At 46.7% G+C, this 15,646-nt stretch overlaps 1 protein-coding gene across 1 annotated transcript in view; it reads right to left on the reverse strand.

The window, feature by feature from the left end:
* Positions 1-15,646, reverse strand: part of PIEZO2 (piezo type mechanosensitive ion channel component 2) — a 255,891-nt gene that overhangs the window by 51,029 nt on the left and 189,216 nt on the right. Inside the window, 10 exon segments of the mRNA XM_070361473.1 lie at positions 715-811; positions 3,156-3,399; positions 4,995-5,160; positions 5,569-5,670; positions 5,760-5,964; positions 6,507-6,707; positions 8,065-8,190; positions 8,458-8,634; positions 9,150-9,310; positions 9,683-9,885. Of these exon segments, the coding sequence (XP_070217574.1) occupies positions 715-811; positions 3,156-3,399; positions 4,995-5,160; positions 5,569-5,670; positions 5,760-5,964; positions 6,507-6,707; positions 8,065-8,190; positions 8,458-8,634; positions 9,150-9,310; positions 9,683-9,885 (1,682 nt within the window).

The following is a 15,646-nucleotide window of genomic DNA, read 5'->3' on the forward strand; positions in this document are numbered from 1 at the left end:
AACACCAGAGGATATCTCGGCACAAACAAGACATGTTCTGGGAATGGGCCCTTCCCAGGGCAGCCAGCAGAGCAGCCACAGTCTACTGGAAGGAGAGGTGCCAACAGCACGTCTGACCCCAAATCAGAACAAGCTCTAGTGCCTTCTTCATCCTCCTACCAGAAGGCAGGGCGGGGCCGGGTGAGGGTGGGGGAGCACCAGGTTCCAGGCCCCATGGAGAACAGAGGACAGTGGTGCTGTCCAGGGTTCTGACACAAGAGGCACAGGGTGGGAATGGGAGTCCCGCCTCCATCAGGGAGGGAGTCTAACTGCAGACACCCTGTTGCTCCTCCCAGCTGTCCACCCAGTGGGGTTTCTCTGAGCTTCAGGGTGGGGGGTCTGCAGGCAGAGCTCCTCTGATGACCAAGATGCCCACTACAGCAGCCACAGGTGTGCATGGGCATCTGTGACATTTCCCATCATAAACATAGGAAGTTCAGGGAGTTGCTAAAGACCTGCTTGGGGATGGGGATGGGACATTTGTTGAAGATCAAAGATTATCTTGAGGGTGGGGTGTTCCAACCACAGATAGCCTGGCAGCACCAGCCCACAGCTCCATGAAGACACTGAGTTGGGTGTCCTTTCATTTCCTTCCTTCAGGGGCTTTGGCCCAGATATTTAAATTAGAACACTCCCTTCTGTCCCTCTGTTCCCAAATCTGCTTTTCATACTCATGCATTTTGTAGCCCTTGACTGTACAGGCCAGGCTGAATGCTTGGATCAACCATTAACTATTTTGAACCAATTTTTCAATACAGCCACATGCTCCTATCTGAAAAACAAATGGGAAACAAGTATCCTGAAACTCTGCACCCAGAAAACAAGGTTGATGTCTTTCAATCCCAACATGTGCAGGAATTCCCCACAGCTCAGTGCTCTGATGGCTCCTAAAATCCAGTCCCACCCAATAAAGTGCTTGGTGTTTCACTTCTGGGAGTTAAACCCAAGAAGCAAGGAGAGAAGCCTCAGCATGGTGCTCTCTGCACTGGGAAGTACCTCTCTTTTCAAACAGGATACTTAGAGCATCATAGGAACAAGCCTGACTTTGCAATAGCCAATGGGTGAGCACTAATCCAGGACTCAGATTTGGGCAGAGACAAACCTAGACAGCATATTAAAAAACAGAGACATCACTTTGCTGACAAAGGTCCATATAGTCAAAGTTTTGGTTTTTCCAGTAGTCATGTACAGATGTGAGAGCTGGACCATAAAGAAGGCTGAGCACTGAAGTATTGATGCTTTTGAACTGTGGTGCTGGAAAAGACTCTTGAGATTCTCTTGGACAGCAAGGAGATCAAACCAGTCAATCCTAAAGGAAATCAACTCTGAATATTCACTGGAAGTACAGATGCTGAAGCTGAAGCTCCAATACTTTGGCCACCTGATGTGAATAGCCAATTCATTGGAAAAGACCCTGATGCTGGGGAAGATTGAAGGCAGGAGAAGAAGGGGACAACAGATGATGAGATGGCTGGATTGGACATGAGTTTGAGCAAGATCTGGGAGATGGTGAAGGACAGAGAAGCCTGATGTGCTGCTGTCCATGAGGTCGCAAAGAGATGGACACGACTGGGCAACTAAACAGCAAAACAACAGCAAAGTGAAGACCAGGTCTGAAACCCGGGTTTACAGAATAAATGAATGAATGAGTGGATTCCACAGTCACACACTCTCCAGGAATAGCTGTCGGGAAGGATCAGCTCCCAGGTGCTGGTCTCCACCCATTGGACTGACTTCAGGAGAAAGAGTGACCTCCTGTCCTGCCTCACCCCCTGTCCGACAACTCTCAACACCACCCCACAGGCAAACACGCACTGCTAGAGTCCAACTGAGGAACAAAAATCACTTTTACTACCAATTAGAAACTTACCATTCTCATGGACTTGAGAAAAAATAAATTATTCAAATACACACTCATGGTTACATAGACTTGGCTTTGTCAGACTTCTAAACATAGCAATGCATGTGCCTCCCCTCACCCAAAGTCAAATGCTTTCCAGGAAAATTGCCTGGCAAGTTCATCTTTAAGTGCTAGGAAGGGGAGAAGTAGGCAGCCATAGTGCCTACATCACTGTTCTTTTATTTTAATTTTAATTAATTTTTTAATTGGAGGATAATTGCTTTACAATATTGTGTTGGTTTATGCAATACATCAACATGAATCAGCCATAGGTATATGTATGTACCCTCCTTCTTGAAACTCCTTCTCACCTCCCACCCCATTCCACCACTGTTCTTCTAACACTCTGTCAGTTACAGCCATGAGCAGCAGGCCCTGGGATTGAGTTTGAATCAGAGCTAGAGGTGGATTAACTCCTTCAGATCCTGGAAGGTCACTGTTTAATTTCTTGACAGAATAAAGAGCTTAAAAGGTATCTTTGTGGCCTACAAGATTTCACATGACTCTGGGATGATGCATGGGCAGTTTATCCACCAGGAAAGAGCCACACTGTGGCTTAGAAGGTGGAAATTTAACAGAGAGTCGGCCTTGTTCTGTGGACAGGAGGTGTTGGTCTCAACCCTGAACTATCTTAGCTGTTTTTAAGTCAAGATGCTAGTGCTTAGGCAGCCATGAAGCTCCTGTGTCCACCCATGCATCAGGGCACCATAAAACACCTGCACCTTTTGGGGCCTATCCCTCCCATCTGTACCCCACCTGGTGTCACAGAAAATCTTGTCTATTCTATCAATATTTATACTTGCATGGAGTTTTCCCAGTAAGAAAGTCGGTTTCAGCCAACAGGATATAATTTGTGAAGACATCACATGACTGTTTCAACTCATAAAGGGCCACATGCAGCCTGTTCTGGAGTGAAATCCAATCATTCCTCAGAAGGGATAGATTTTAATTGAAAAAATACATTTTAGAGTTTTTTTTTTTCCTACAAATACATATCCTCTTGTCCTTGAGAGGGTGGATGTGAGCAAAAAGGATTCTGCTTAAAACAGCAAAACAAGGAGTAATAAATGGTCATTCCAATTCTGAGTTTGCCAGGATCCTATTTGGGGCTTTTAAGAGAGCAGCATGAGGGGCTGAGGGCTTTCAGTAACCACTGAATGGGTTGTTTGCTCTGAGGCTGGGACCGCAAATGTGTTACACGGCACAAGCCACTTACTGACAGTATGTTTTTCATCGTGATCACAAAGACATTGTAAGTGATCAGCCAGTCCCAGTAGCACAGGATGCTCTTGATGGGTTTCAGCAGCAAGTCGCCCCCGAAGAGCAGGAAGTAGAAGCAGGCCACCAGGTAGCCCATGCAAAAGATGCTGATGCGGGTCATCCCAGTGATGAAGATGATGGTGAGCACGAACCAGAAGAGGTAGCTGAAGATGACCACCTTGGACATGTCCAGATACAACCTGGACAACAAAACCAAGAGACAACACAGACTGCAGCACAGACCAAGTAGGGAGGTTCTAGTAGAGGAAGGGAATGTGTTCACACATCCTCCTCCTGACTCAGCCTGGAGGCACAGGCCAGAGAGGGTGCTCTGATCGCTGGCTGGTCCACAGGCAATCCTCATCCAGTTAGTGATGGACAGAGCAGTGCTTTGGGAAAACGCCATATGCACTTTTATTATCATCAAACTGGGGTCAAACTTCCCACAAGCAGCAATGTTCTCTGCCTAGTACCCGAAGAGTCAGACACGACTGAGTGACTACAACTTTCACTTTTTTGCACATCGACATAGAGCTCACAGGCTCTGTCAGCATTCTCTCTGCACCTTCCTGGGCCGAGCCAAGGTCCCTTCTGTGGGACCACTCCTCACTCTGCAGACAGGCAGATGCTCGGGCCCCATCATCCCCCAGTGGTGGAGCTCCGGGAGCTTCCCCAGCTGGGTATCGGCTGACAGATGTCGTGCCTACAAGCCGCGACCCATCTGGATTCATTTGCTCAGAGTCTCTAGGCTATGGAGGCTTTGCTTTGGTTGTTTTTTTTTTTTTTTTCCCCAAGTTTGGGGAGAAGCACAGAAGCATCAATTGTGCATCAGATACTTGATAACTGAGTTGTTATTTTGTGGGAGCTCTTAAGTCATCTCTGATAAATACATGCTACACTGTTTTCAGTGTGGTTAGGGAATAAGTGGTCCCTAGAAGAATGCTGGTGATGGACAGGGTGATGGAGTTGGTGATGCACAGGGAACCCTGGCGTGCTGCAGTCCATGGGATTGCAAAGAGTCAGACATGACTGAGCAACTGAACTGAACTGAGAAGAACACTGTCACAGAAGTGGACTTTTGGACTATACTCTTCTTAGACTAAAATACTCAACACTTCTGAATAGTTTCATGATTTTTCTCTAAACTATGTTTCACTCATCCTTGATGTCATACACACTGGAGAGTGCATAAGATGTGGGTGTTTCTCAGCATTCCATGGTCACACAGGTAACGTCAGTGATTCAGTCCTGGTGTGGGATCTGAATGCCCAGTCCTCCTAATGTGTGTGACTTGAAGTCGGTGGAACTAGGCTGCTGGCAAGTTTGAGTGAGTGTGTGTGTGCTTGTGCACACGTGTTTGTGCATCATGTGCTTTCCATCCATTTCCCTTCCCTGCCTGCAGCTGTGAATCCTCCTACAGGAGCCCCGGCCCTCACTCTTCAGCCTGACCTGCTTTGGGTTCAGAAATCATAAAACCAAGCCTGTGGGAACAACATGGCAACACCAGCCAACATACCCCGGGGAGGACCTCCAGGGCCCCTGGGAGCGCTTGAGGCCCTGGCTGTCCTGGGGTTCAGGGGCATCTGTTCCCCAGAACTGCCCTGGGCATGTCCATGGAGGACAGAGGATAACAAGGAGGTTTGGCCTCCAGACCATGGCCTCTAGCTGTCTGGCCCCAGGATTCTTGGCTTCATGGTGTAATCAGCGGGTCAGTGCCCAGGAAAGGCAGAGGAGCTGGAGGCATGGGCTTGGGGGTCGTACCTTCCTAGGGGCTGCCCGTGGGCAGCTGCATTACCTGCAGTGGATGAAGTCGGGCACGGGATTGTGCTGGCTGAATGAGGCCGCGTCCAGGTTCATGCAGATCTCCACGTTGTCACCTGCCACGATCCGTACAGCGGCCTTATTCTCGTCCTCAAAGATCTGCCGTTGCAGCGAGGCACACAGGAGTAGCATGAAATCATCTGGGGGAACAGAAGCATCTGTGGTCTGGCCTCGTCCTTCCAGCTACCCTTTCCAGTTTGTAGGTCTATGTCTGAGGTGGCAGCAAGAAGCAACCGCTTTCCCCAGGACCAGGCCCGCCCCCCGCAGCCTCTCTCCTAGAAGGTGGGTGTATACAGGTGTGTGGGGCTGGATAGTGGGGTGTGTGGCAGAGGATAAAATTACTAAAGTAAAAAAAGTGTTTGGAATGCTAACATGGTATTAACTCTGCAGACAAAACAGGGCTGGCAGGAGCCGCTAGTGGCTGGTGATGGTGACGCGTGGAAGCCAGCCTGTCCGGACTGTATGTGCAGGGGTGCGGTCGGGGAGGGGGTGCAGGGGTGCACCACCAGGGGAAAGATGAGCAGGCAGGACCCCAGCACCCCACTTACACACGAGGAACACAGGGTTGGGCCGAACGATGAAGTCAGGGAAGTACAGCCACTTGACGATGTTGTCATTGAAGCTGGCGCCCTTGAACCTCCAGGGGTAGTCTGCAGGGTGTGAGGTGAGAGGAGCCGGTCAGGGAGCCCCTCATGCTGTTGAGCTCCCGCCTCCTGTTGCCAGTGGTGGGGGGACTCACCTCGGCAGGGGGCAGGGGGGATGCCGATGCAGATAAAGTACTGGAAGGTGATGATGCAAGCCAGGAAGCAGCAGTACTTGGGCCAGATCTCAGCGATGGCCTTCCTCCTGCGCCGGTACAGGACCGCAATCAGCCAGCAGGCGTGAATCATGGCGTAGAAATCCATGCGCTGGCCGATCACGTTAACTGACATGAGGAAACAGGTCTGCGTGAGGATGAAAGAGGCAGAAAGTCGGCTTTACAGGGAAGGGGAGTGACATCAGCGGGCAGCCCCCAGGGGCGGTAGAGACCCGCGTTCCTGGGCCCAGACCCTGGATGAGCTCTTCACCTGCTCTGCCTCTGCAGTGTGTTTTCATCATGAAGACAGAAGACTGACCAGGTGGCCGTCAATAAGAATCACTGTTCCAAGTACTGAGGGCAGGCCTCCCACACTATTCAGGTCAAAACAGTGTGCTCTGGCTGAGGTCATACATTCAGAAGGCACTAAACAGACATGCAGGCATCTGTAAGACTGGGCGTCCTGAGAAGCCATGTCCACGGCTGCAGAGCAGGGGACAGGTACCGAGTCCTGGAAACTCTCCACCAGGCCAGGGAACCCTGCCATGGAAGCTCCCCCACACCCCCTCGGATCCCAAGGAGATGGAAATCAGGGCATGGACACGTGCCACAAAGCCCTAGTGGCCACCTGGCTGAAAGCAGCTGCTGGAATTTTCAGAGAAAAGAGAACAGGTCAGCAAGGAAACTCACCTCCAGACCAAACTTGTAGAAGAAGTAATTGATGAAATACTTGGCACAGTTAACAAGTCCATCATCCAGCTGGAGTCTTGTGATGTTGTGGAAGATGGTTTTAGACACAGGGGTTGAGAGGTTGTTCCGACCTCGGTAGTACTCCTGATGGCGGTAGACCGTGACCTCGAAGGCCAGGATGGCCAGCATCAGCAGGTTGTTCTAGAAAACAAGGAAAATACACATGATGCCATGTGGTCATTTACAGTCTCCTTAAAAAGCTATCTCACTTCACTGTGGGTATCTAAAGGGACAGTGTGTGATCAGATCCCACAACCAGGAAACAGTCTTGACTTTAATGCTCATTTTCCCTGTTTTGTGGTAACAAGGGTGGAGTCATCTCCAGTTTGAAAATCAGGCTAATTTTCATGATAACAGGATTTAGAACCTCTATACCAATGACTGGCGATGGTTACACCAGATCCAGAAAAAGTACCACCGAACCAGACAGCTGGGTCCAGTTACTCGGAAGGGTTGTCCAGCCTTCTTTGCAACTAAATGTGAGAAACCCTTATACACCATCCTGCAGGGACCCCAGGAAACAGACTGAGCTGCAGACTGGGGCTCAACTTAGCAAGTTTTTGAACACAATATCTTTGAAAGCTGGCTAGAGAGAGCAGTAGAGTAAAAAATATACTAATCATACTACAAAATAATAATAAAAAATAGGTAACATTTATGTGCCAGACACTATTCTAATCACCCCTTTCAAATATGAGTTGGTTTTATCTTGTAACAGCTCTTAATGGTAGACATAATTTGTATGTTACAAATAATATTGGTCATATGAGAAAACATCAGGAAGCTACACCAAGTAAGAGGAGATGCTTAGTACACTTTCAAATTCCAGTTGAGTACAAAGGCTTTAATTACATCATCAGCATAATCCATCAAAATAAAATGTTCAAACTATCCATCACAGTAACATGTGAATAATCTGAACTATATTGCTTTCCTTATGTTTGTTACAACTATTTGCAATCAGAATTCATTTTTCAAAGACACGCCCTTTGTATGTGGCTACTTCTAAGCATAATAGATGCCACTGATTAAAATCTGTAGAATTTAGACAGCAAACATTTCTTGTCATGCTATACTTACTTCTCAGAAATAATTACTCTGACCATTTGGTGTAATTTACTCAATATTTTTTCTTTGTTGCCTACAAGATATCATTCTATGTATCCTGTTTTGAAGTTTGTTTTTTTTTTCAACATTACAATATATTTTGGATATCTTTCAGTGTCTGATAATATTATAAATCTGCCTTTGAGCAGTTTCGTAACATTCCAGTGAATATATTTGTCATACTCTATTCAACGAATCTCAAATTACTCAGCTGATTTCTTTTCAGCACAATTCAATACTGATTTTAATACTCAGTCATGTGTTTTGGAGGTGACTGCAAACCCCATGTAAGAGGACGAGGCTGCTCTCCAAGGTGAGGTGAGCGGTCTCCAGGGAAAGGGCTGCAGACATGAACTCAGCAGAGGCTACACTAAGGATGAGGAAGCCTTACCCTCAGGTAGACAAGTAGAGGAGATGACTTCCTGAGGCCCACCCATTCTGTGGGGTCAATGGGTGCGCTGTAGAGCAGAGACTTGTTCAGCTGGTGCAGGGGGATGTTCGTCTGGTTTTCATTTGGCTGAAAAGAAAAGAGAAAGGAGTAAGAGATGGCCCCGCAGTCAGGAGAGTTCAGACTAGTCTCCCTCGGGTTTGAGCAAAGGGACACAGGGATGGGGGGAGGACCCACTTCAGGGGGAATCAGCATCAGGAGAGACGGGGCCAGGACACCTCCGACTCACTGAGCCAGCGAAGGCCTGTCGGCGAGGGCTGGGGGACGTGGGTCCCCTGAGGTGTGCCTCCCTTCCCTGAAGGCCAGGCAAGGGGACCCTCCGTCTCCGAGGCTCACCAACGAACAGTTCACAGAGAAGTTCTCAGGCTTGATGGTCTGCAGCTGGTACAGCATCTTACAGACGATGATCACACATGTCCAGACGGTGCAGACACTGGAGGCCAGACGGCGGAGCCTGGCGTACGGCAGAGCAAAAGCCCAGGAAATAAGAAACACGTAGTTGAACAGAGACACCTGAGAACACAAAATTGGAATTGGAGACAAAAATATGTCACATGGCACAACATCTAAAAACCTAGATGTTTTTAGGCAACTTGACTGATTCAGTTCCTCTGAGCTAAGCAAAGGCGGGCTGGGATCCTCATATGTACAAGAAATGGCTGTGGGTGTTAAGATATATAGCTAGTACGCAGACAGGTGTACAACCAGGTGATGTTAAGTATATCACAGTGGGAAACTACTGAGGTGAACAGGCTTCTGGGAGAACACCCAGGGGGTCCTCGGCCCAACGTGGAGCTTCAGGAACCTCTCCTGGGAGAGAACACGCCTGAGTGGTGCCCTCAAGCTGTGTGGAGTTCAGACATACCCACACTGGGTGGGCATGTGGCGCACAGCCACATCCATGAGTCAGTGTCCGTCTCTGCCCTACCCGTGCTCAGCGTGGGGACTTTAAGTCCAAGCGGCCCAAGGCTCCAGCTGGAGCAGACGTCTGGATGGGTCTGGCCTAAAGACGGAATGGCATCACTTGCCTCCTTCACGGACACCCAGATGATGTAGGAGGACACGATCTTGACGATGTGCAGCTCCAGGATCCACCACAGGAACGTCTGCAGCTGGTGGAAGCCCTCCAGGAACCGCAGGAGCAGCACGGTGAGGCGGTCGATCACCAAGTGCCACTTGTTCCTCAGATCTGCAAGGCAGGGAGTGCAACTGTGAGTGGAGGTCTGGCCTGTATTGATGGGTCCCTTGTCCCTCTGATCTGCAAGGCAGGGTGTGTGCACAGCTGTGAGTGGAGACCTGGCCTGTACTGATGGGTCCCTTGTCCCTCTGATCTGCAAGGCAGGGCGTGTGTGCAACTATGAGTGGAAGCCTGGTGTGTACGGCTCGTTCCCCCTGTTTCTAGCTCACTGCCAGGGTCAAGTATATACTGGAGCATATAGAGTATATATTTTATTATATACTTATATAATGAGTATATATTTGATTCACTTGGAGCAAGTCAGTGGTTGGTTTCCTCCACCTGTGAGCCAGCATCCGAGCGGCTCCTGGGCGGGCGGCTTACCTGACGTCTCCTCCTCCTCTTCGTCCTCATCCTCATCCTCATCCTCACTGTCCCTGCCAGGCTCGCCCTTCTTGGCTTTTGCAGGGCATCCCCCCGGCATCTCCTCCCCAGGCCCAGCCAGCTGCTTGACCTCCGCCACCTCCAGGCTGGCGGTCAGCTTCATCATGGCAAGGTCCGGAAGGCTTCCCTCGGGGTGGGCCAGCCTGTCGGCAGACAGCAGACAAGTCAGGGAGGGAAGGGCACTGGGAGCTGAGAGTGAGGGGCACGTGGAGGAAGATGAACAAAATGGAAGTCACTACACAGCCTGGCATGTGGGCTTGTTAGCATCCGGTTGCTTTTTATTTTTTAAAGCTCTTTCTAAAAATGAACTGTAGATTCAGGTTTGGTGAGCTCTTCCAATTCAGGTTCTAGTGATGAGTCAGTCATGAGAGCTATCAACACCTAAACTTGACATTTTTTCCCGCAGGAGAAAATGGTCAGAGTTTAGGATGGAGAAGCATGAAATGGCATCATGTAGAGCAAGCATTTCATGGCTTCACAGGGGGACTTACTCATTGTGGTGGATTGGTAATTTTTTCTTGATGCTGCTCAAAGTAATGGAAATAGAAAGGAAAAAAAAGGAGATGAGAACAGAAGAGTTATAAGGAGACTCAGAGATCACACATCATGCTACAGTCATCTACTATTGCATTCCTGTATGCCGGGTGCAGGGCCCTAACGCCATGTGCATTCCAGGATGGCGGCCACAGCGTGTTTTGACTGGGAACCCTGAGCCGGGCAGCTGATCTGAGAATGGACGGTGCTGCAGTGGTGAAGGGCAGGACACAGAGACTGCTGAGGCAAGTCAGGTCATGCTTTCTTAGAAACACAGCAAACCATCCCCTAGGAATCAAGTCATTCACAGTTTAAGGAGGGATTTTTTTTTTTAATTCTTAAATAAGGTGTAATGTCGGTCAACTTTTGCATGGACCAGTCTCATCCTGTGGCCATCTGAAGCGTATGCAGTGGATGCAAATGCTTCTGGGGGTAAGAAGCCTGTATCACACCCCATCCTCGGGCACCAGGTGAGCTGCGGGACCAGATCTCTTGAGAAGAGTGCGGGAGCCTGGCTGAAGGGGCTGCAGCCTTAGGGAGCTCAGCAACTCTTGGGGGTCCAGCTTAGTTCACGGCGAATAGTAATGAGTATGATCTTGCTCCTCAGTTTTTTAAGAGTATATCTTTTTATTCATATTCAAATGAATGTTTGAAGGAACGTTTGTGGGCAATAAAGTAGACATTAGGAAAAGGCCTATTACAGATCATGCAGGTAGTCCTTCTCATTTGCAAAAATTTATTCATTTCAGCCTGACTGTCACAGGACAGACACTTGATAATGTTATCGTATCTGTAATACTCTGAGTTTTATCTGTAATATCTGTAATTGAGTCTGAGACAATTTTATGTCTCTGGAATTTTACTTTTTTTTAAACAAAATGAAGAAGTCCGGCTAGACAAAAATCTAAGCTCACATGCAACTTGTTGGTTTTGCATTTAAACGCCTGTGATATTGGAGAACTGTGGTCAAGATTCTGCATTGCCCTTGGACTTTCAGAGAGGTTATCCTTCAAAAGCAATTCCTTTTAGCGATCTCAAGCAGGTAGATCACAGAATGTTAGAAAATTTAGTGAACAAAGAATGTTCTGAGGTCGGTGGAAGAAAGTGTGCTGACATGTACTTGCTTATTTTCTTTTTCTTTTCTTCTCTTATTGGATATATGCATACATACAGCTGACTCACATTGTTGCACAGCAGAAAGTAACACAACATTGTAACACAACTATACTTCAAAATATAAATTAATTAATTAAATCGTATGATCCCCCAAAAATCACCTTTCAGTTTGGCTTTGATAATCCACATTATAGCCAGATTTCCACAACATTATTTTCTACTTGTATGTACTTGCTTATTTTCTTAAGCTAGATAATTCACCTGAGAAAATCTGTGATTATAAAATGCCTCTGGATGAAAGTATTCTCAATGAACGGTTAGAGTGTCTACTTTAAAAGACACTGTATGAATCCTTTCATTGTGCTTTCGTTTTTCTCATAGCATTTTTCTGAGACAATCCAGAACAATGTTAAAAGCGTGCTCTTTGGAATCAAAAAGATTTAGATTTAAGCCTAAACTAGACATCTTGCTAACAAGGGGAAGTGGCAAAGCTCCTTACTCTGTCTTTTATTTTTAAAAAATTTTATTGAAGTATAGTTGATCGACTATGTGTTAATTATAACAATGTGATTCAGTTACACATGTACACAGGAACAGGTGTAATGGCCCTGGTTTGTGTATATGTAGGAGAACTAACCATTGCTCCTGTTAAAATATTCTAAATCAGTCTGTTTACAAATTCAGTTGGAACTTCCTGTATTTTTCACACCATCAGAATTTTATCAGTCAGCCACTGTCCTTAACACAGCCCTACCTCACATCTTATAAGGTCAAGTCTAAATTGTGACTGACCCAGAAGTTGGATATAGGTATGTCCCCTCTTTCATTGGAACTCCCATCTAGAAACACAGTATTCTCCTTATTAAACAGCACTGAGCATACAAAAATAAATTTGGGGATAAAGAAAGCTTATTTACTCAATAAAAGGTTCACCCTATCATTCTAATCAAGAGAAGTCCCTTCAAAACTGGACATACTTCATGTGCAGCCTTTTAGAAGCACATACTGTGTAGGGAGAGAGGGTTTGTTAGGTCGAGTGCTCCCTAGGGCACAGCTCTGACTTTTCTTAAAATGTGGGCATTCAGACAAAAGTGAGAGTTCACTGGAAAGAAGACTGAGCTAATGGTGGAATGCTTCAAGTTTTTAATTATTTTAGATGACTGCATCTAGGTCTGAGAACTCCTGAGTCAGTTCAGGGTTGATGGGCATATGTTTCTCCTCAAGAGGAATGCAGGGAGCCAACTCTGTACCATCAGCATCCTTGGCACATTGGTTCTAGGACCCCTACGGACACCAATACCTATGGGTGCTCAAGTCCCTTGTATAAAATGCTATAGTATTTGCTTGTAACCTACGCACATCCTCCTGTACATTTTAAATGATCTCAAGATGGCTTGTAATACCTAATACTATTTGAATGCCATGGAAATAGTAACTTGCACACAGCAAATTCAAGTTTGCTTTGGGGAACTTTCTGGATTTTTTTTAAAAAATGCTTTTGGTTGAATCCATGGATGCAGAAACCACGGATATGGAGGGCTGAGTGTATCAGTTGTCAGAGCCCATCAAACCACTCCTGCCTCTTGGGCGCCCCAGCCACCTCCTCTTAAAGCACATGATCAAGACTTTATCAGAAACACAGAGGGAGAGAGACAGATATAGTGTGGTTCTTTATGTTAAGAGGGATAAGACTGATATGGCTGCTCAAGATTTATGCTTCAAGTCTGTAGCTTACTTCTCTAGCTGGCAGCTAAAAACTTGAGGTTGACATTTCTCTCTCAGGTTGCCCCCAAAACCAGCCCCAAAGGGAGCCCACCCGGCCTCGTTCCTCTTCCATAGAGATCTCCACAGAGATGCACTAAGTTTTTACTCCTCTTTCTAGACGGGCTGCCTCCTCGGGTCTGCTACTTGGTTGTCAGCCTCAGCATTCCTCTTAAGAGGAAAGACAGTGGAGTAGAAAACCTACAAATCTTTCCAAGAGTTATTTTGTTAAGTGGATTTACTGCAAAATACATGCTTCTACTACCTAAATTACTGACTTGATTACTTAAGACGTGAAGTTATGGGAGTGGATAGTTTAATTCTCTCAATAAAGTAAGAAGAGCTTTGGTGAATTAGACCTGAACACTCTTCTCTTTTGGGCACTTGAGGATAACTCCACACACAGCAGGTGTCAGAGCTCACCCTTTGTTACCTGTGGTTATGAGTAGGTGTTATCTCCCCGCCTGGATGATGCGCATCTAAGCACGCTGCCCAACTTGGCTTTTTTTTTTTTTTTTTTGCAGAAGGCAAATACATTGTGAAATCTGTCATGTAAAATACCATCCTTCTATATGATGCTCTTTTAAGTAGATGTATACTTGAAGAAATTGGTGTTTTAATTTTCTCTTAACCATAGATTGTTGTGCCTATTATCACTTCATTCAGGCATATCCACTAGCAGTTAAACCCCCACGGTAGGTGAGATGTTGGCCCTGCGGTGGATTGTACAAGGGACCCAGGGCCTGAGGGCCGGAGGTGGCGGGCAGGGGAGAAGATAAGACAGGCAGGCAGATGGGGCTGAAGGCCAATGTTGGGAGGCGGCAGCAAAGAGAAAGTGCTCCGGGAACTCAGAGGAAGGGCCGGTACACTCAGCAGGGACTCGGCAGAGATGGGTGGTTTGTGGAGCAGCTGGTTCTTGAGCTGAGCTCTTGATTACATGTTCAGGAGGGACGTGGGCTCACAGGCAAGCCCAGGACTAATTCTACCAAAGGGTGACCAATGCCGAGTGCCAGCTGAAGACCCTCGGCCACCTCTCAGTCCACTCAGCAGCACCATTCAGTCCAAACACACCGAATGGCTGGGTTTGCAAAAGACATCCATAGCATACCTGGAGGCCATGTCCACTGTCTGATGATGTCAGTTTCATTTACAAGCTAATAAAGTGCTTAACACCCCCAGAGACCATTTGAAAAAGGAGCCAAGAGAGAAAACGTTGAAGTACCCACCTATTTATTATCAGATACACACGCCCATTGACCTTGGCATGGCTACGCAGGAAGCACAAGGCGGCAGCGGGGAGACAGTCAGAGAGAGAGAGAGGAGAGTGTTAGCCAGAGGGAAGGAGCTGACGGTGTCCTGTGGGCTCTGCACCACCAGGTGTGTCAGCAACACCCTTCATGCACCGCAAAGTGTCCAGACAGTGAGGATCGGCAGCACCGTGAAGTCAGACAGAGTGAGGTTTGAAACACTTGACAGTGACAGCCTCTTCCTCCCTCCCTCCCCCAAAGAATCACACATCTGGTCAGATACCTGTAAGGTTTAAATGTCCAGAGTGCACTTATCAAATAAAATACCACGTAAAACATTAATTCTTGGTCCTTCTCCAGAATTAAAAAAATAAAATCCTTTGAGTATCCGTATTCAAGATACTGTTTTCTGAGGTTTTTCTCAAGTTAAAGTTTAAAAAAGTCATTCTATTTCTGTACGCGTCACAGTACCTTCTAAAACAAATTATTACGACCCAGCAATCCCACTGCTGGGCATACACACCGAGGAAACCAGAAGGGAAAGAGACACGTGTACCCCAATGTTCATCGCAGCACTGTTTATAATAGCCAGGACATGGAAGCAACCTAGATGTCCATCAGCAGACGAATGAAGAAAGCTGTGGTACATATACACAATGGAGTATTACTCAGCCATTAAAAAGAATACATTTGAATCAGTTCTAATGAGGTGGATGAAACTGAAGCCTGTTATACAGAGTGAAGTAAGCCAGAAAGAAAAACACCAATACAGTATACTAACGCATATATATGGAATTTAGAAAGATGGTAACAATAACCCTGTATGAGAGACAGCAAAAGAGACACAGATGTATAGAACAATCTTTTGGACTCTGTGGGAGAGGGCAAGGGTGGGATGATTTGGGAGAATGGCATTGAAACATGTATAATATCATATGTAAAACGGATCGCCAGTCCAGGTTCAATGCATGATACAGGATGCTCGGGGCTGGTGCACTTGGATGACCCAGAGGGATGGTACAGGGAGGGAGGTGGGAGGGGGGTTCAGGATGGGGAACACGTGTACACACGTGGCAGATTCACGTTGATGTATGGCAAAACCAATACAATATTGTAAAGTAATTAGCCTCCAATTAAAATAAATAAATTTATATAAAAAATAAAATAAAACAAATCATTGACATGTGGCAGTCACAGATATTTAAATAAGGAATGGACATTCAGTATCTTACTATTAAGTGTTTAT

The sequence above is a fragment of the Bos mutus genome, chromosome 24 (assembly GCF_027580195.1).
Source record: "Bos mutus isolate GX-2022 chromosome 24, NWIPB_WYAK_1.1, whole genome shotgun sequence".
NCBI classification, from domain to species: Eukaryota; Metazoa; Chordata; class Mammalia; order Artiodactyla; family Bovidae; genus Bos; species Bos mutus.